Source organism: Amblyraja radiata, chromosome 9 (assembly GCF_010909765.2).
Source record: "Amblyraja radiata isolate CabotCenter1 chromosome 9, sAmbRad1.1.pri, whole genome shotgun sequence".
Classification (NCBI taxonomy): domain Eukaryota; kingdom Metazoa; phylum Chordata; class Chondrichthyes; order Rajiformes; family Rajidae; genus Amblyraja; species Amblyraja radiata.
Genome location: NC_045964.1, coordinates 74,394,621 through 74,417,083, shown reverse-complemented (window position 1 = coordinate 74,417,083; position 22,463 = coordinate 74,394,621). Strand labels below are relative to the sequence as shown.

The 22,463-nt window shown below is 44.3% G+C and overlaps 1 protein-coding gene across 2 annotated transcripts in view; it reads left to right on the top strand.

The window, feature by feature from the left end:
• Positions 1-5,549: 5,549 nt before the first annotated feature.
• The window catches only part of slc24a4 (solute carrier family 24 member 4), a 234,354-nt gene continuing 217,440 nt past the window's right edge, over positions 5,550-22,463 (top strand). For both annotated transcript variants that reach the window (XM_033027758.1, XM_033027757.1), the window contains exons 1-2: positions 5,550-5,837; positions 6,538-6,651. In XM_033027758.1, coding sequence (XP_032883649.1) covers positions 5,687-5,837; positions 6,538-6,651 — 265 coding nt within the window. In that variant the 5' untranslated portion in view covers positions 5,550-5,686. The remainder of the gene's footprint in view (positions 5,838-6,537; positions 6,652-22,463) is intronic.

Here is a 22,463-nt window from a genome sequence, read left to right as displayed (position 1 = left end):
GTGGTTGGTTTGAAATAAAGCACAGCAAACGGTTGGTGGTGGTTGGTTTGAAATAAAAAATGATTAAAAGTCTAAACTTGACAACTTCCTGTTTGCACTCTATATTAATTTTAGATAAAACGCTACCACTTATGGCTGTGATTTTTGGCCATCTTATTCAGTCCCCCTCCGCTCATCAGGTGCAGAGGATTCTTCCCATCAATGAAAAATAAAAGTTCTATTAATGTTTAAAAAAAATGTTGAGAATCTCTCTCCTGTCAATCATGCCATGAAGGCCACGCCCCTTCCAGTGGGAGGGGGGAGGGATTATAAAACCCAGAAATGTGGGTGTGGCTCAGTCTGTGCAAGATGGTGGAGGGAGAGGTCACAAATCTGTCTGAGCTGTGAATCAACTGAACACACTGAATGTCTACTGAACTGTGAGTGTGGTGTTTATGTCGTATTTTGTGTGGTTTGATGGTGGTTTCACCCTGTTTCAAATGGTATGAAACTGCATTTAAATTTGGTGGCCTTGCACCCTGCATGAAATGGTATGAAACTGCACTTGAACTTGGTGGCCTTGCACCCTGCTTGAAGTGGTATGAAACTGCATTTGAATTTGGTGGTCTTGCACCCTGCCTGAAATGGCATGAAACTGCACTTGAGTTTGGTGGCCTTGCACCTTGCTTGAAGTGGTAGGAAACTGCACTTGAATTTGTTGGCCTTGCTCCCTGCTTGAAGGGGTATGAAACTGCATTTGAATTTGGTGGCCTTACACCCTGCTTGATGTGGTATGAAACTACACTTGAGTTTGGCCAAAATGTCACCTATTCCTTTTCTCCAGTGATGATGCCTGACCCGCTGAGTTACTCCAGCACTTTGTGTCTATCTTCGCTAGAAACCAGCATCTGCAGTTCCTTCCTACACATGTACAAGGGAACACTCCATACCGTTCTCCTTCCAAATAACAGTATACAGGTTCCATATGAGAGCAGCAAACAATTCTCTCTCTCCTGGACAATGTTTATTCCACAGTCATGTTGGTGAGACCACACTTGGAGTACTTTGCTCAGTTTTGGTCACTCTGCTACAGACAGGATGTCCTTAAGCTGGAGAGAATATTTACCAGGACCCGAGGGACGGAGCTATAGGGAAAGATTGAGCAGGGTAGGACCTTATTCCTTGGAGTGCAGGAGGATGCGGAGCGATCACATAGAGGTCTATAAAATCATGATAGGGCAAATGTAGATATTTTTTTACCCGGGGTAGATGAATCAAGAACTGGTGGACATCGGTTTACGGTGAGATGGAAAAGCTTTAATAAGAACCTAAGGGGCAACATTTTCACTCAGAGTGTGGTGGGTATATGGAACAAACTACTGGAGGAAGAGGTAGTTGGGGCATGTTCTATAACAGCATTTATAAGACAATTGCACAGGTACATGCATAGGAAAGGTTTAAAGGGATATAGACCAAATGCAGGCAAATGGGATTAGCTTAGATAGGGCATGTTGGTCGGCATGGGCATTGAGCTGCATGAACTGTTTCTGTGCTGTATAACTAACTATATGTCACAACTGAACATCCAATTACTATCACACTGCATTCTCTAATACTTTGTGCATAGGTTGGCAGCTACATTTCCTCTGTTATAAATATTTTTGTGGTGGGAAGCCGCTAAGCACGTCAAGATGACAAAGATATGGAACATTGTCATCTCTGAGTGCTTAGGTTTGCCAGACATTACAAACAGCATTGCACAAATGCAAGCCTTTAAGGGTCTTTCTGGGACAGTCTGCCATTTGCTAAGTATCTCCCATTGTCCACAAAATGATACTTTAGTTTAGTTTAGAGATACAGTGCGGTGACTGGCCCTTCGGCCCATCGAGTCTGCGCCGACCAATGCTTCCCATACACTAGCACTATCCTGCACAGAAGGGACAATTTACAATTTTTACCGAAGCCAACGAAGTGACAAACTTGTGCATCTATGGAGCATGGGAGGAAACCGGAGCACCTGGCGAAAACCCTCGCGGTCACAGGGAGAACGTCCAAACTCCATACAGACAGCATCCTTAGTCAGGATCGAACTTGGGTCCCTGGCGCTGTAAGGCAGCAACTCTACCACTGCGCCACTGTGTCACCACAAATATTGGCCTCTTGACAAACGGACAGTCCACGAAGAGGTGGACGATCATCTGATCCACACCACGTTCCTCTTCAAGACAATATGTGGATGGAATGAAACACTGGCTGTGAAGGAAGCAGCTGATGGGGTGTACCTCTTTCACTGCTAGACAAGTGAGGTCTTACATTAGTGATCTCTGGCAATGAGGCATTCTGCCAAATCACTTTTGACAGTCTATTCAGGAAGCTACCCCATAGGATCTACCATGTCCATCTCCCACAGAGCCTGCAGGACATTCTGTGATGACCACCGCCTGAAAGACTTGGGGTCAAAGATATTTTTCTGCAGGATTTTTTTTTTACAAAAACCATCTTGTCCAATTGAATAGAACATTACATGTCAGTGAGGCCAGGCCTATCCTTCACAACTTTGGGATCAGGTAGGAACTCAACATGTAGCGATACTTGATGTTTCCACACTTTGGTCTACCCGCAGCTTCATGCAGTCAAACATAAAGGTGGCCATCAGGACTTGGACGATGTCCTGCACATTTCATTCCCACTTTCTGTGGAGGCTTATCTATCATAAACCGAAGGAAGGACACAAAATGCTGGAGTAACTCAGCAGGTCGGGCAGCATCTCTGAGAAAAGGAGTAGGTGTTTAGGTCGAGACTGTTCGTTTCAGGTCGAGACCCTTCTTCAGACAATACCAGCCCTTGTCCCAAAAGACAGGTATGGTGCAAAGTCCAATTGAACAGAACATTCCATGGTAGTGAGGCCAGGTCCAACATTCACAACTCTGGGAACAGGTTAAACCCTGAAGCTGAAACGTCTGAAGGGTCTCTCCCCGAAACATCACCTATTCCTTTTCTCCAGATATGCTGCCTGACCCGCTGAGATACTTCACCATTTTGTGTCTATCTTCGGTGTAAACCAGCATTTGTAGTTCCTTCTTACACATGTCCCAAAGGATGTTCCCCAGCATGGAACTCCAGAAGAAACCGAGGATGGCTCGGGTAATTCACAATGCAGGGGTGGGCTGTGGGTCATTCCTGATCCACACTGTGAAAGGTCAACACTGTGAGCCAGCACAGCTAATGATTAATTTCTTACCTGACATTGACAAAATCACATTCCTGATTTTTGTTTCACCATGTCTATCCACTTCAGCCACCTCTAGCACAGCTCCCAGCTCCTCTGAACCATTGTCTGGTTGCAGATAGATACTGATATGGAGCATTTGACTGCACTGGGCCTGTACTGGCTGAAGTTTTGAAGGATGAGGGGAGAAATAATTGAAACTTACTGAATAGTGAAAGGCCCAGATAGAGTGGATGTGGAGAGGAAGTTCCCACTCGTGGAAGAGTCTAGGACTAGAGGTCATAGGCTCGGAATTAAAGGACGTTCCTTTAGGAAGGATATTCTTTAGTCAGAAGGTGATGAATCTGTGGAATTTTTTGCCACAGATGGCAAGCCAATGGATATTTTTAAGGCAGAGATAGATTCTTAATTAGCACTGGTGTCAATGGTTATGGGGAGAAGGCAGGAGAATGGGGTTCGGAGGGAGTGATAGATCAGCCATGATTGAATTACAGAGTAACTTGATGGTCTGAATGGCCTAATTCTGCTCCTATCACTTATGACCTTATGATTAATCTGCAGACTGACCGTGGTGCCGAACAAAGGCCGGCGATGCCATCCATGTACAGGGAATCTCCCCACTGCCTGGCATCATGAATTATCTTATCTCTACACCCTCCCTTGTGGATTCGGCAGAAGGTTTGAATACAACACGCAAATGTGGCAGAGGACAGTGAGCAACCTGCTGAATCCACACTTGCTGTTAATGTAAACTGTATTACCGCCCATCATGTCTGTCCAAAACCTTGTCCAGACCCAACAGACCAGGCACTTGTCCACTCGCCCATCACACAGGTAGGCCATGGTATCCATGAGCGCAGTGGCGGACTGGGTCTAAAAATATTGGTTGCTAGGAGACAAAGGGGGCCCACTTCATCAGGGGCCCACTTGATATAGAGGACCCACTTCATCAGGGGCCCACTTGCCATTGGGCAAGCTGACACCCTGGCCAGTCCGCCACTGCAGGGGCCGCATGAGGCCTTCTGAGCTTCTTGCCAGGAATGGTGCATCACTTTTCCTAAATGACCCTCATCTGGGACTGGTGATCCACCTGGACCAAACCACTAGGATTCCAGGAAACCTCCAGCTCACTGACAATCGTCACCGATTCCCTTTCTCCAGAGGTGCTGCCTGACCCGCTTAATTACTCCAGCATTTTGTGTCTATCTCCACCACATCTGTAGGTTAGGTCCAGATGTTCCCAGACAGACTTGACCCGATCTGTGATCAGATGACCTTGGAAAGGATGTTGTAACCTCCCCCCCATCCCCACCCGGTCCCGCATGTAAACCATGGTAATCTAATGATTTTTATTCTCTGAGCCACATCACGCGTTATAATTACGCAACGACAACCAGGCACGCTTCTTTTACTAAATGCATGCACATTTCTTTGAGGATAACTTGGGAAGATGTGTCAACCCTGTACAAACTGCACCCGCCCACAAATACTCCCAGGCACGTTTCACTGGGCGCTGAGAAGGGTGATGGGTGTGGTCGCAGCCAGCGCCTTCCCAGTGTGATTCTTGGTTAAAATCGGATGGCGGTAACTCAGGCACCTTACACACATCTCCCGGGGAAATCTAGCGCCCAATAGCTGCTGCCCCTCGCTGGGAATGTCTCAGCCTAGTGTCCTTTTGAAAAGCTTTGTTCACTACTACTATTCTCTGCATTCAACCCACCGCGTGTGTGCATTAGACACACACACACGCACATGTGTGAGCTGGATTAAGGTCAAGCATAGCTAGCTGGGCTCTTCAGTACAGACCGAATGCCACAGCCACACCGGAGACGTGGGTCTGTATAGGAAGGGGCTGGGACTATCCGGCGGCCTGATCAAGGGATAGAGGAAAGGTTTGGATTAGAGGTCACTCGCGGTCAGAGGCAAAGTTGGAGAGAGGTCGAAAGATGAAGATTAGATGAGAAGGAAAGAGGGAGCAAAGTGGAACGGGGGGGGGGGAGGGGAGGGCAACCTTGCATTGCATCTCATCAAATACATGTTTTTAAATTTATTAAAGACTGATTTATGTTCTGGATATTTTTTGTTTTGTTCTGATCGTTCCCTTCGTATTTTTTTTTAATGTGGTTGGCGGGGACAGGGGGTGTGATCTTTGAATCCTCGGGGAAATCCATCTATAGGTAAAAACCGCGTTCCCCGTCTTACGAGCCCTCGTGATTACCCGAAGCGAAGAGCGTCCTCAAGCTGACATGCTCCTCTTTCTCTCTTGAAACCTGGTGCTCACATGTGATCTCGACACTGCATCAAGGGTGTCCCCCCACCCCTCCTCCTCTCCTGTAACGGCGTGAAATGAGAAGTGGCGCCGGAGTTTAAACAGGCGGCCAAAGGGGGTGGGTAGCTGGGGCACCGCACAGACAGACCCGCATCTCGCTGTAATCATTTACCAAAAAAAAAGAAGACATATCGAATTTGTAAGAGGCGATGGATTCAGGCATCAGACGGCCGGGAATCACAGCGTTTGCAAAAATGACCAAAGTTCGCAGGAGGAGAGAGATGATTCTTTATCAGATTGGCGTTCCTTGCAGCATTCTGTTCCTGGCCTGGTGCATGTGTAGTCTGCTCTCTAGACTAGGTGAGTGAGCTCGGTCTTCTTCAACTTCCCCACCTGGTATCTGTGTTCGCTAAAGGCTTTATATAGATATATATATATATAAAACTAACGAGAATTGTCCTTCCACTGAAGATATCTAGATAAACCAAGGGTCTTACGTCCGTATTTAAAAATGCATTGCAGGTAATTTAGACAGTTTAAAAGATTTTTATTAAAATATATATATGTATTTATGCTTTAAGTTTGCATTTTCCCTTGTTATACCAGCGGAGCGGTGAACTTGCAGAGAGCGAGCCTTGCCCTGAGATCGATTGGACTGTTATAGGCGTGAAGGTTAAGGTGATTAGAAATCGGCCACTCTGCAATAAAGCTTTGCTAACCTGCTACCTGCAAGTTTCCTCAAGAATATCACCGCACATTAAGGCTCCCGTGTTAATCCTGTCAGTATTACCCAACCCCGAGGGGTAGAATAGGCTGGATATTATTTTGCAATAAAATGGAATTCATTTTATAAATTAACTTGATATCGCTGGTTTGTCCACCTTGATGGCGATGGTTCAGTTGGATGCAAGTTTGAGAGATTGTCCCTGTAGCGTTTTAGTGGTGGGTTTGTCCGAGAGTTCAGAGTAAAATGAGACGCTGGGTCTAGGTTTCGATAGGTGACTAGAGCTGTAGAGTCGATATCTCCCTCGTAATCCATGCTAATTACTCATCCGAACAGAGCGAGAGCAACAGACTGGACAACAAGCCATGCGGGACCTAAGGTGGTGGAACAGGAAGTTAATGGCAGCCGCGAAGGACAACGGTACCCAGACAAAGAACTGTACCGAGCCAGGTAAGGGGGCACTCCAGATTCCGCCGGCTGCAGAAAGCGCCTGCTTCATCTCATCGTGCTTTACACCCAGGAGAACCTTTTTCTTTCGAGGAAACATGTAATAAATGCCCATTGAAAAGGGTTTGGTTGGTGTTCTAATCAAATGTGCGCTGCTATAGTAACCCGTTTAAATGAAGATGTGTAGTGGAGCTATTGCCGTGGAGCCGGTGAAACCAAAGGGAACAATTACTGCAGACACGCATCTTCTCAATGGAAGCTCTCTACAGTCTCTTACCCCGTGTAGTGGTTAAACACTAGGGGAAATACATTTCGTGCAAAGCGATTTCTGGGACTACTTTGATCGTGATTATCAACGCTAATTAGGTCTCTAACTAGTAAAGGATTTGCCTGGAGATTGGCTTACTTCCAAAGTAAATCACCCTTTTGATTTAATTATATTTTTCCTTTCTCTGGGTAGTGCAAAATAGTCTTATATATAGTTGGTTCAACTTGTGTGGGTTGTTGATGGATTCCCCCCCTCCCTTAACTTTGTGAACTTGGTTACACAACATTCTGGCTCATCTTTGATTGTCTTTATTTGGACAGTGTCTTGTTACTGTAAGAGGCAGCAAAGTGCCCGGTTAAGGAATTCATATCTGAAAGGTATATGATTCGGGATGTGACTATTCCAAACGGCTTGGACTGTTGAGATACAATTAGAGAACAAAGATCCAAGGGGTTCTCTGTTGCAACCCTTCCCATCTGTTACATGCATTGACAATCTGAAAGTAAGAGGTAATATTTGCAGATGATATGACGATTGTCAGTGAGGTGGCTGGAGTTTAGCAGCAGTACAATATTGGTCAGTCGGTAAAATAGGCTGGATGGAATTTAATCCTGAAAAACGTGATAGACAGATTGTATGATAGGATCCTGAGGGACTTGGTACTTAATACTGAGGGCAGATTATACATATCCAGGGACCACTGAAGGCAGCAGCACAGTCAGACATGATGGTGAGGCCACTTGCCCTCATCGCCAGAAAAAGGCCACACACAAACTAGTGGAAGAACATGTCATCTTCCACAGGGTGGTTTACCACCCACTGGTATGAACATTGAATGCTCCAATTTTAAATAATACCCCCCCCCCCTAATCTCCTCTCTCTTTTTTATGCAACCCTCCCCCACCCCCCAAATCCCACCTATATCTCTCCCTCTGGCTCTATATTTCACTCATCTCTCCTTATCTGATGCTCTTTTGTCTTCCTATCATCTCTAGCCTTTGTCATTTACTGCACTCATCTGTCCCACCCATCACCTGTATCCTCCCATCACTTGCCAGGCTTTGTTGGGCCCCCATCTCTATTTTCTAGCCTTATCCCCACGGCTACAATCAGTCTGAGGAAGGGTCCTGACCTGTAACATTGCCAGTCCATTCCCTCCACTGTTGCTGGCGAACCCACTGAGCTACTCCAGCACATACCTCAGCTGGCTGGGGCGTAGAATATAAACATTTAGAGGTGTGGTCCAGCAGTATATCTTATTAGTTAAGTTGTAGCTGGTGTGTTGTGTGCAATCGGGTTGCCATGCTATAGGAAGGATATGATTAGGGTCATAGGGTACTGCAGTGTGGAAACAGGCCGTTCGGCCCATCGTGCCCTCACCGGCCAACATGTCCCACTATGCCTGTATTTACTATACACTATACACTAGTCCCACCAGCCTGTATTTGGCCCATATCCCTCCAAACCTGTCCTATCCATGTGCCTGTCTAACAGTTTCTTAAACATTGGAGTAGTCCCTGCCTCCTGTAGCAGCTTGTTCCATACTACCACCACCCTTTGTATGAAAAAGTTACCCCTCTGATTCCTATTAAATCTTTTCCTCTTCATCTTAAGCCTTTGTCCTCTTGTCCTCGATTCATCTAACTCTGGGCAAGAGACACTGTGCATCTCCCTGATCTATTACTCATGATTTTCTACACCTCTAGAGTCAAGAGAGTTTTATTGTCATGTGTCCCAGATGGGACAATGAAATTCTTACTTGCTGCAGCACAACAGAATATGTAAACATAATACAGAACAGGAGATAAAAGTTCAGTGTGTCTATATACCATATATACACAATAAATAAACAGATATAGTGCAATAATAATAGTAGACTGTTATTGTTCAGAGCTTATTTGATGCCTGATGGCTGTGGGGAAGTAGCTGTTCCTGAACCTGGATGTTACAGATTTCAGGCTCCTGTACCTTCTTCCCGATGGCAACAGTGAGATGAGTGTGTGACCAGGATGGTGTGGGTCTTTGATGATGTCGTCAGCGACTGCGATAGATCCCTTCGATGGTGGGCAGGTCAGAGCCGATGATGGACTGGGCAGTGGTCACAACTTTCTGCATTATTTTCCGCTCCTGGACGTTCAAGTTGCCGAACCAGGCCACGATGCAACCAGTCAGTATACTCTACTGTGCACCTGTATAAGATCACCCCTCAACCTCTTGCGTTCCAAGGAATAGAGTCCCAGCCTACTCAACCTCTCCCTATAATTCAGATCCGCTAGTCCTGGTAACATCCTCTTTAATCTTCTCTGTACACTTTCCAGCTTGACAACATTTGACTACTAGTTGACTACAAGAGAGGATGACTCTCTTCACCAGGATGTTGCCTGGGATGGAATTTTTAGTTATGTAGAGAGACCAGATACTTTCCATTTATTTCCCTCAGAGTCCCGGGACATGGCAGAGGTGTACAAAATTAAGAGAGGCATGGATAATGAAGAAAGTGATAAACATTTTCCCTTGGCAGAGGTGACTCTGACCAAAGAGCATGAGTTTCCCACAAGGGATGTAAGATTTAAAAGTGATTTAAGAAATAACATTTGTCTCACTGAGGGCGAAAAACAAGCAGGAATGTACTGCTGGAGACAGGTGCCCCAGGACATGTGTGGGCGGCACAATGGTGTGGCAGTAGAGCACCTGCCTTCCAGCGCCAGAGACCCGGGTTCGATCCTGACTACGGGTCAAGTCAAGTTTATTCGTCACATACACACACGAGATGTGCAGTGAAATGAAAAGTGGCAATGGTTGCGAATTGTGCAAAAACAAACAAACAAACTAGAAACAGAATGGACAGAATCACATGTTCACATATTACATAATTGTGGGAGGGAGGGAAGAAAAATGAAAAAAACAGCAATTTTAAAAAGACACCACGCACAGTAAAATGGTACAGTAAAGTTAGTAGGTACACAAAAATGCTGGAGAAACTCAGCGGGTGCAGCAGCATCTATGGAGCGAAGGAAATAGGCGACGTTTCGGGCCGAAACTCTTCTTCAGACTGATGGGGGGGAGAAGGAAGGAAAAAGGGAGGAGGAGGAGCCCGAGGGCGGGGGGATGGGAGGAGACAGCTCGAGGGTTAAGGAAGGGGAGGAGACAGCAAGGGCTAGCAAAACTGGGAGAATTCAACGTTCATGCCATCCGGACGCAAGGTCCCCAGGCGGAATATGGGGTGCTGTTCCTCCAATTTCCGGTGTTGCTCACTCTGGCAATGGAGGAGACCCAGGACAGAGAGGTCGGATTGGGAATGGGAGGGGGAGTTGAAGTGCTGAGCCACCGGGAGTTCAGGTAGGTTATTGCGGACTGAGCCGAGGTGTTCGGCGAAACGATCGCCCAACCTCCGCTTAGTCTCCCCGATGTAAATCAGCTGACATCTAGAGCAGCGGATGCAGTAGATGAGGTTGGAGGAGATACAGGTGAACCTTTGTCGCACCTGGAACGACTGCTTGGGTCCTTGAATGGAGTCGAGGGGGGAGGTGAAGGGACAGGTGTTGCATTTCTTGCGGTTGCAACGGAAAGTGCCCGGGGAGGGGGTGGTACGGGAGGGAAGGGAAGAATTGACAAGGGAGTTGCGGAGGGAGCGGGTCAGTAAAGTTAGTCCCTGGTGAGATAGGAGTTTACAGACCTAATGGCCTCTGGGAAGAAACTCCTTCTCAACCTCTCCGTTTTCACAGCATGGCAACGGAGATGTTTGCCTGACCGTAGCAGCTGGAACAGTCCGTTGCTGGGGTGGAAGGGGTCTCCCATGATCTTGGTGGCTCTGGAGTTGCACCTTCTGATGTATAGTTCCTGCAGGGGAGCGAGTGAAGTTCCCATAGTGCGTTCGGCCGAACGGACTACTCTCTGCAGAGCCTTCTTGTCCTGAGCAGAGCAATTCCCAAACCAAATTGTGATATTTCCAGACAAGATGCTTTCCACAGCCGCTGAGTAGAAGCACTGGAGGATCCTCAGACACTCATAGACACTGTCTGTACGGTGTTTGTACATTCTCCCTGTGACCTTGTGGGTTTTCTGCGGGTGCTCTGGTTTCCTCCCACACTCCAAAGACGTACAGGTTAGTAGATTTAAGAAGGAACTGCAGATGCTGGAAAAATAGAAAGTAGACAAAAAATGCTGGAGAAACTCAGCAGGTGAGGCAGCATCTATGGAGAAAAGGATTATGTGACGTTTCGGGTCAAGACCCTTTTTCAGACTGGTCTCCACCCGAAACGTCGCCTACTCCTTTTCTCCATAGATGCTGCCTCACCCACTGAGTTTCTCCAGGTTAGTAGGTTAAATGGCTTCGGTAAAATAGTAAATTGTCACTAGTGTGTAGGATTGTGCTAATGTACAGGGTAATCACTGGTCGGTGTGGATTCAGTGGGCCGAAGGGCCTGTTTCCGCACTGTGTCGCTAAAGACATTGCTTTTGAAGAGCCACAGTGTAGAAGGCTGTTCTGGAAAATGGGGATCTGCACAGATAGATACGTGATGGCCAGCACAGGCATAGTGGGCCAAATGTCCTGCTTCCGTGCTGTAAGCCTCTGTTAACCAGCTTCATGGGGGGAAAAATCAGAGAATACTGAATAACCAATCTTATTATCTCTCTAAATGGCTTTCATGTGGCCTGATGGAGGACATTAAAAGGAAAGGGCTTGATATTGCAAGTGTTTAGATATTTATGGGGAGACCTCAGCCGATGACCTTACAAAAAGTGTCCATTGATAAAATGAAAACAAAAGTTTACAGTTGAAACTATACTCAGATTGGTGAATAATAACACAGGCACATTGAAGGAAGATGGGCAAAAAGATGAACAAGGTGCAGAAGTGATGTTGACAATGAAATATGAAGTGAGGAACCTCTGTGAAGCTTGCACATCTCATTGGCTGAATGTCATGCTTAGTTTTGTAAATTTCCATGTAGGTCTGTATGGTGTGGTGATGCAAATGGGCTGGATTTTGAAAAGATTAATATTCCGGTAATTAATCTGTTGCGACAGAAGCTGGATAATGAATACATGGAATTGATCAAGTACTGTAACGGGTACTGTGCAGCAGATTTCAATATGACCAGGTAGTTAATCAATAAGGTGTAACACACAAAGATATTCGGGGAAGAGGAAGGGATGGCCAAAAGGAATCCATTTAAACTGTTTGTTAATTTCCAATCAGGTTAAAACGTGCTATATTTGTGCACTTTTCAGATAACACAATATACCCGGGGACTTGGTTTGGGAAATCGGGGAAAGGCCTCCTGTGGTTTGGGTTATTAAATAGTCTTCAGTGAACTATTCCCCAGACAAGACATTGAATTATCTTCTGCTTGGATCTCAACAGTCAATAATGGAAGAACTTGAACATGTGAAGCTAGGAGTAGTGTCCCTCACATTCAGACATATATTTGTGTGTATCTGCCATGGATGTGTGACTCCTTGAAAGCCATTATCCATTTGATGCATCAGGCTCTTCAAGGCAGACCTGTCTCAGCCAGCTAGACATTGGTTCATCCAAGGAGATGGATAAAGCTGAGCCCAGAGTCTAAAGCGCAGCCAATACGAGGTTGTTCTCAAGTCTCACCATTCCTCATTCTGTAGGCACAGCTGCAATGTCACTAGGTTGCAGTCTCAGGGTAGGCTGCATATTGCCGATGCCAGATGAGATGTTTGTCTGTGTGTAATTGCATAGTGCATGAGCGATTCAAAAGCCTGGGTCAGTGATCAAATAATGAGTTCAAAGCCCACTATGGCAGCTGCGGAATTTAAATTCGGTCAAGCCCCAAATACATTTTAAAAGCAGTACCGGTAATAGTGACACTGAAATCATCTGAATATGACAAATAATAATATTTTCCTGGTTTACTTATGTCCTTTAGAGATAGAAATTTGAATGTGTAGCTGTTTTGTCTTTTGTGTCTGTACTCTCTGTAATGTGGTTGATGCTTAGCTGCCTTTTAATCCACACAGCTTCAGGACAGTTAGAATGGGCAGCAGCACTTCAATTCCACATTATACTTTTCACACACACGCACACGCACACCTTCCCCTACATGTCTGCAGCAACAGATAACATACATAAATGATTGTCTAGGGAATGGTGTGAAATGTAGGGAAATGAAGAGAGAATGCCTATTTCTTTCAGAGGAATGAATGATGTGCAACCTTTACTGGAAAATTGTTACAAAGAAGAGAGACCAAGATGATTATCCCCAAGCACAGCATGATTGCATTGTGAACAGTTTTGATCCTGAGATGAGGGGCAGTGGTGGTTGGGTAACGGTGCCACAATATTAATTCTGAACAGTGATGTAAAATGGTCAATGTTGAATTAGCATTGTTGATGGTCAGTGTTGAACTGCACATTTTATGTTCCTGTCACTTTGCCTTTTAAAATTAAAATCAATGAAAGGAAAAATCAAACTGAGTGTCTTATACTGCCAGTTATTTTCCATCTTTTACTAAAGTTAATTTAGCTGCATGGAATGGTTGACGCAAAAAAAACCCCAAAGGATTTTCAAGGTATTATAGGATTTAAAAAGGTTGAAAACAAGTTGTTTATCATGTTAAATGGAAGTGATTTGTAGAATGTTGAAGAGAGTACTGATTCAGTGACTCTAAACAAAATCGATACCCTTCAAGAGGACGTTTGTGCAGATTATAATGCTGAGCGGTCTACTTAATTGCTGGATTATTGTATACAATCATTTACTGAGATTTCCTTCTCGTTACTTTTGAATTAATCTCTGCTGCTTGCTAGTGAACAATGTACTAAACCGAATAACTGGGTGTCAACATCAGCAACCTTTGTAGTTGGAACCTTTGTCCAACAAGCTTCAAGTTAAAGAGAAAAATGCTATTGAACCAGAGAGGAAGATTGTAAGGCATGTGAGCAGGGTTGAAGAGATAGATTTTATGGAGAAGTTAACAGTTTTATGAAGGAAGTATCAGATGTTGGGGCCAAGGAGTGGAATGATTAAAATCGGGAGTGCTCAGGAACCCAGATCTGGAAGGCACAAACATTTACGAGGGTCGTAGGAATGAATGAAGTTACACAGGTAGGAGTTTGTAAATGTCTCAATGCAAGGGAAAGGTCTTTTTAAAATCTCCCGATATCCAAAGATTCCTATTAATGCAATGTATTCAGCAATTTTTTTAATCAAAGATTGTGTCTTTGAGATTCTGAAAGCGACAAAGAATGTTAAGAACATAATGTCGTTCATAATAATGAGAAGCATCATGTGCCTTTTGTAATGAGCTGTAAAAGCAGTATTTAAAATGGGAGTGGAGAACATGGAGCTGATCGGATAACATAATCTGCTTGGTGTCCAATCCTTCACATTAGAAGCATTTTAATGCTTAAAACAATCGTTGTAATGTATATAGAATGCTTGAAATGCGTCATGTTGTTTAATTCCATTTCAAGCAGCTGGACTGAGGGAACTCTTGCATTTCAAAGTTAAGTATTTTGTAGAAGTATTTGGAGGATGGGAACCAAAACATTTCTATTTGTAACTAAATTTGGTGCATGGGTGGTTCATTTTAGTTTAGTTTAGATTCCCTTTCAAAATCTTACAGATGCTTTTCTTTCACTTACAAATATATACATTTTTAATACTGGCTCCTTTGCAACATGGAGAGAGGATGGAAGATTTCAGCACGGGAGCAGGCCCTTCAGCCCATGATGTCTATGCTGGCCATGATGCTAATTTGAACTGCACATCTACCTGCACATGATCTATAATCCTTCCACTCCCTTCTCTGTTCATGTGCCTGTCCAAATGTTTCTCAGATGTTTCTATCATATCTGCATCTACCACGCCTGGCAGTGCATCCCAGGCACCCACTATGCTCTCTATTTTGCCTTGCACAATATATCTCCTTTACACATATTCCCCTTTACCTTGATGTTATGCCAACCCGTATTTGACCCTCAGCTTCTGATTGAGACAACAATCAAAGTTTGTTCAAACATTCCTCATTGCTAAAACTCTCTAATTCAGGCACCATCCAGGTGAAACTACTGCACCCTCTTCAAAGCATCCATGTCTTTCATGTAATGCAGTGACCAGAACTGCATACAATACTCCATATGTAGTCCAACCAAAATTTGATATAGGTATGACAAATGATGCTGGAGTCAGAGCGGGTCGGGTATGGAAGACATGAATAGGTGTCATTTCGGGTTAGGGCGTGTTCTTCAGGGATGCTGCCAAACCAGCTGAGTTACTCTAGCATTTTGTGTCTTTCCTTGGTAAACTAGCATTATTTCAGTGCACCTTTGGGTGCATGTGACCAATAAAATTGACTTTGACTTTGCAGTTTCTTGTTTATGCAAAGTTTTATATTGCTGTATGTAACATGACTTCCCAAATGGTATACTCAGCACTACCAATAAAGGCAAGTATGCCATACACCTTCTTTACCACCCGATCTACACTTTCAGGAAACTATGGATTTGCATCTTTCTACCCATATCTCCAACTGGTCTATATCTTAATATAGCAGGAATGTGGATCATATTTTTCTAGTGGCCTGTGGAATCTCAAAAATATATTGTAAATGTGTCTGGATCTGAAATATTTTAGGATGAGATGGAAATAGATATATTTTCAACAATAAGAATAAAGTTCTGGAAGTTCCTGCATGACATTAGAGTAGTAACATGGATCCCATTTCCTAAAGGAGTATGCAATCTCAAAAATATTGTTAGTGTGCCTTTTGTCTGAAAAGGTTTAGGATGAGGTGGAAAGGAAGATGATATATTTTCTACATCAAGACTGGAGTTCTTGTGGAAGTACTTGCATGACTTTTATTTTTTCACCATGAACCAAACATTTGCATAAATACATTGTGTATGTACTGAGATGGTTACAGATAATAAACTGATTCAAGGCACATTTGAAGATGTTAAAACAATCTCGAGTCAAGAAAGTTTTATTGTCATGTGTCCCAGATAGGACAATGAAATTCTTGCTTGCTGCAGCACAACACAACATGTAAACATAATACAGAACAGGAGATAAAAGTTCAGTGTGTCTATATACCATAGACCATATATATATACAATAAATAAACAGATAAAATACAACAGTAATAATAGACTGTTATTGTTCAGAGCTTGTTTGATGTTGTGTTTAATAGCCTGATGGCTGTGGGGAAGAAGTTGTTCCTGAACCTGGATGTTACAGATTTCAGACTCCTGTACCCTCTTCCTGATGGCAACTGAGAGATGAGTGTGTGGCCAGGATGGTGTGGGTCCTTGATGATGTTGGCAGGCTTTTTGCAGCTGCCACCATGTCTGTGTGACATCTATTTGTGAGAAACTAATTTCTAGAGGACGATGAAATAATTTATTCTGTGAATTGTCTGTGGGGCATATTTGATTATTACATTTTATTATTATTAAGATTAGGTGTAAAGTCGAGTGCAACTTTTGTGTTAGGTGTGCTTCTGAGGTTTGCATAGAGTTGGTGGAAAGCTGCTGATTACCACTGGTCATTAAAAACTGCACCGAAGTTTGATTGAGAGATCGGATTTTACGACACTTGAGCCAATGGTCAAGATCAGCACCGACGGACAGTGATTCTGAAAATGAAACTGGTGAACTGGTAAGCGTAAATCTTGATGCTCTGGAAATGTCCCTCTGATTCCCTTCTTCAGATTGTGCTTGTTGCAAATAACAATGCATGAGCAATAGAAACCTTATTTTATCATTTGAGTTACAAATGACTTTCAGCGCATTTCACGGGATTTCATCTACTAGACCCCGAAGAATATTGGATGCCTGCAATGAGTGCTCTCACTATTCAAGAGTTCCATGGGGGAATGAAGTGAGCGGTCCAGTATGGTATGGACCACCACCCAAGTTTAACGTTGATGTTAGCATAATGCTGGCTTTGGCAGTTTCTGACAATAGCCCCCCAGTTTCAATTCGTTACCATTTGGCTTTGTGGCGGGTAAGAAGTTAGTTGGAATAGTTAAGAAAGCTCTCACAAAGGTCTCAAGGAATGTTTCAGGAATATTCAAAGCTCAGTATGAAACATCACTTGCCGAGTTCCCAGATAAAGTGCAAAATAACTGCTCAATGCTGTGGGATATGCACTATATTTGAGTATATTAGAACTATCAACGAGGAGCAGATTGAGGACAAGCTCGAGCCTTGTTCAAACAAACAGTCATTATGACATTAATTTGAAAGAATACAGCTTCATGCAAAATGGGTGCATTTTGTATTCTTGATCCATTTGGCAAATCCGGCTTGTACATTCGAAGAAGGGATCCAAGGGCATAATAGGTTGAAATTAACACCAGGATCCAGTGTTCTTGTTGATCGATGATCTCTGCTGGAGATGAATCAAGTCTTGATGATGAACCACTCGATCATGAAGTGGGGGCTGAGTTGAATCTATGACAGAGATTGGGAAATGAAGTGCAAGATTCAAATTGGTCTGATACAGAATCTCAACCCAAAATGCCACCCATTTCTTCTTCCCAGAGATGCTGCCTGTCCTGCTAAGTTACTCCAGCATTTTGTGTCTATCTTTGCAATGCTGTGGGATATGCACTATATTTGAGTATGTTAGAATTAACAATGAGGAGCAGAACTTCTATTGAGCTCAAATTCAGGATCCAGCAAAAGAAGAGTTGATTTGACACTAAAACTTGTAAGAAGATCTGAAAAATACTGAAAATTAGTTATTGGACTAGATTTGTAGTTGTTCGTTTAAAAGAGAAAGCTTGTTATAATTTCATGAAATGTGCACCAAAAATACAACAAAATATTCATGCTTTAGATTGGAGCTGCAAAAATACCATTATTTAAATAAATGGGCAACAGTACTGTTTCTATGTCTTCAGGTAGACATTGTACTCTTTGTATCCATATGTTGGACATATTGTGATTCTGTTGAACAGCGGACCTCTGTTGTGTGACAAAGACTAGAACAGTCAGTCTTAAAACAGGAGCTTGAAGACTCAACAAGTATAAAGGTCAGGTGCTCTGCCTCGCAAATAAATCATTTTCTGTAATGATGCATGTTGGCTTTGTGCATTTATACAAACAATGCACATAGAAACAAAAGCTGTATCATGCTATTATCCTCGTGCTGTTATAGTATCTTTCTACATGGTACTCAATCCAAAGCTATGTTTAGACATATATTTCTTTAATACTGTGGTTTTAGTGCAAAGTATGACTCTATCATGATGATTCCTTGTAGAGGAACAAGTAAATTACATAAATTTGCCTTAAATAGATCGTTCAGCAAACTATGCATATTGTTCCACTGACTCCCATGGCTATCTGGACTACACTTCTTCCCACCCTGGTTCCTGTAAGGACTCTATCCCCTACTCCCAATTCCTCCGTCTGCGCCGCATCAACTCCCAGGATGAGGTGTTCCAAACCAGGGCATCGGAGATGTCCTCATTCTTTAGGGAACGGGAGTTCCCCTCTTCGACTATAGATGAGACTCTCACCAGGGTCTCTTCTATATCCTGTAGCTCCGCTCTCACTCCCCATCCCCCCCCACTCGTAACAAGGACAGAGTCCCCCTAGTCCTCACCTTCCACCCTACCAGCTGCCATATACAACAGATAATCCTCTGACATTTTTGCCACCTCCAACAGGATCCCACCACTGGCCACATCTTCCCATCTCCTCCCCTTTCGGCTTTCCGCAGAGACCGCTCCCTCCACAACTCCCTGGTCAATTTGTCCCGTCCCACTCAAACCACCCCCTCCTCTGGTACTTTCCCTTGCAACCGCAGGAAATGCTACACTTGTCGCTTTACCTCCCCCCTCGAGTCCATCCAAGGACCCAAGCCGTCTTTCCAGGTGAGGCAGAGGTTCACCTGCACCTCCCCCAACCTCATCTATTGCATCCGCTGCTCTAGTTGTCAGCTGATCTACATCGGTGAGGCCAAGCGCAGGCTTGGCGATCGTTTCACCCAACACCTCCGCACAGTTCGCATTAACCAACCTGATCTCCTGGTGGCTCAGCACTTCAACTCCCCCTCCCATTCCGTATCCGACCTTTCTGTCCTGGGCCTCCTCCATGGCCAGAGTGAGTCCCACCGCAAATTGGAGGAGCAGCACCTCATATTTCGCTTGGGTATATAGATAAATGTGAGGTTATCCACTTTGGCGGCAAAAACAAGGAGGCAGATTATTATCTCAATGGGGTTAGGTTAGGTAAGGGGGAGGTACAGCGAGACCTGGGCGTCCTTGTACACCGGTCACTGAAAGTTGGCGTGCAGGTACAGCAGGCAGTGAAGAAAGCTAATGGAATGTTGGCCTTCATAACAAGAGGATTTCAGTATAGGAGTAAAGAGGTTCTTCTGCAGTTGTATAGGGCTCTGGTGAGACCACATCTGGAGTATTGTGTACAGTTTTGGTCTCCTAATTTGAGGAAGGACATCCTTGTGATTGAGGCAGTGCAGCGTAGGTTCACGAGATTGATCCCTGGGATGGCGGGACTGTCATATGAGGAAAGATTGAAAAGAATAGGCTTGTATTCACTGGAGTTTAGGAGGATGAGGGGGATCTTATAGAAACATATAAAATTATAAAAGGACTGGCCAAGCTTGATGCAGGAAAAATGTTCCCAATGTTGGGCGAGTCCAGAACCAGGGGCCACAGTCTTAGAATAAAGGGGAGGTCATTTAAGACTGAGGTGAGAAAAAACTTTTTCACCCAGAGAGTTGTGAATTTATGGAATTCCCTGCCACAGAGGGCAGTGGAGGCCAAGTCACTGGGTAGATTTAAGAGAGAGTTAGATAGAGCTCTAGGGGCTAGTGGAGTCGAGGGATATGGGGAGAAGGCAGGCATGGGTTATTGATAGGGGACGATCAGCCATGATCACAATGAATGGCGGTACTGGCTCGAAGGGCCGAATGGCCTCCTCCTGCACCTATTTTCTATGTTTCTATGTAGTTTACACCCCAGCAGTGTGACATTGAGCTCTTCAATTTCAAATATTCCTTGCTTCCTCCTCCCCTTCCCAGCTCTCCCACTGTCTCCGCCTCTTCCTTTCATCTTCCCGCCCCCCTCACCCCCACATCAGTCTGAAGAAGGGTCTCGACCCGAAACGTCACCTATTCCTTCGCTCCATAGATGCTGCCTCACCCGCTGAGTTTGTCAATCATTTTTGTCTATCTTCGATTTTTTCAGCAACTGCAGTTCTTTCTTAAACATATTGTTCGCAACATAATTACTTGACTTACACAAAAGAGAATGATGAAATGTCTTCTGCACCCACACTGATTTCTTATTAATTAAGAAGTAAATTCTTTCTGGGCCTAAACAAATTTTGTATCCTGTCTCAAACTGAACATATTTTCTTGAATCGGTTATAGCTGCTGTCAAAATTGAATTATTTTGAATAGAAGGTAGACATAAATTCTGGAGAAACTCAGCAGGTACGGCAACATCTATGGAACAAAGGAATAAGTGACGTTTCGGGTCGAGACCCTTCTTTAGACTGATGTGGGGGGGGGGGGGGCGGAAAGGGGAAAGGAGGAGGCGGAGACAGTGGGCTGTGGGAGAGTTGCGAAGGGGAGGGGAAGGAGGGAGAAAGCAGGGACTACCTGAAAGTAGAGAAGTCAATTTTCATACCGCTGGGGTGTAAACTGCCCAAGCGAAATATGAGGTGCTGCTCCTCCAATTTGCGGTGGGACTCACTCGGGCCTTGGAGGAGGCCCAGGACAGAAAGGTCGGATACGGAATGGGAGGGGGAGTTGAAGTGCTGAGCCACCGGGAGATCGGGTTGGTTAATGCGAACTGTGCGGAGGTGTTGGGCGAAGCGATCGCCAAGCCTGCGCTTGGTCTCACTGATATAGAGCAGCTGACATCTAGAGCAGCGGATGCAATAGATGAGGTTGGAGGAGGTGCAGGTGAACCTCTGCCTCACCTGGAAAGACTGCTTGGGTCCTTGGATGGAGTCGAGAGGGAGGTAAAGCAACAAGTGTAGCATTTCCTGCGGTTTCAAGGGAAAGTGCCAGGGGAGGGGGTGGTTTGGGTGGGAAGGGACGAATTGACCAGGGAGTTACGGAGGGAGCTGTCTCTGCGGAAAGCCGAAAGGGGGGGAGATGGGAAGATGTGGCCAGTGGTGGGATCACGTTGGAGGTGGCGAAAATGTCGGAGGATTATCTGTTGTATGTGACGGCTGGTAGGGTGGAAGATGAGGACAAGGGGGACTCTATTCTTGTTATGAGTGGGGGGATGGGGAGTGAGAGCGGAGCTACGGGATATAGAAGAGACCCTGGTGAGAGCCTCATCTATAGTCGAAGAGGGGAACCCCCGTTCCCTAAAGAATGAGGACATCTCCAATGCCCTGGTTTGTAACACCTCATCCTGGGTGCAGAAGGGGCGCAGATGGACAAATCGCAGATAGAGTCTTACAGGAAGCATGGTGGGAAGAAGTGTAGTCCAGATAGCCATTGGAGTTAGTGGCTTTTGAATAGAAATAAGTTACAATTATGTATGGAATGTGCTTACTATTGAGGAAATAATAACTCAATTACAAAATAGTCACTGTGGCCAGTGGAAGAGGTGATGGATAGTACATTAAAATAATCAACTCAGTGTTGCCTAGGTCTATAGTAAGCCAAAGGATTGGAGGAGATTTAGGAACTAGCAATAGATAAACAAAATATTGATATGAAAGGGGAAGGTAATATAAACATGAAAATATCCCAAAATTTTATTAAAATGTGAAAATCCCCCAAAATTGAAAATCTGCAATGACGTGAAAATATTTAGCAGGTCAGGTAGCATCTGTAGAAATAGAAACAAAGCTAAGGTTAAATGAATTGGAAAAGTTCTGAAGAAGGGCCTTCAACCTGAAATGTTGTTTTTTCTGCAGATGCTGCCTGACCTTCTGAATACTTGAAGCTTTTTTTGATTAAGAACTTGTATGGCTTTTTCTAAATGAAGAATATGGCAAAGGTGAATGTGGTTTCCATAGAGACGTTGACAGCAGAAATGATGATGGGAATAAAGAAATATCTTCATAGAAGAAGACGGGGTAAATGTACCAGAACTAATGAGGGGGGGAGGATGGCTCTTATGACTGAGGGACATTGTTGTGCTGGGAAAGAGCAATGAATGGGAATGAAAGCAAATAAATCCTCTGGCCAGATAACCTTTAGTGAACTTGTGCACACAATGTGGAAGAGTATTTAAGGTAAAAAATTGTGCATCCAAGGACCATTTCTCAAATGTGAAATGGATGCCACACATGGCAGTTTCTGGGCATAAGGTTCTGTGCCTGTTCTGTGGTGGCAACTAAATGAGAGAAATCAATGCAGATGCATTTCCTAAATTTTGGAATAGACCCAGCAAATTGGGATGTAGAAATGATTAACAGAGAAAAGTGCCCAATTATAGATAATTTTCACGTAAACAAGTTGTCAGTAAAATGCAAGGGTCTATTAATGTGGCCATTTGCTGGCATTATCAAATCATAATACTATTGGGCAGATACTATTAGGCAGTGACACCAAGACTTTATACAAAGGAA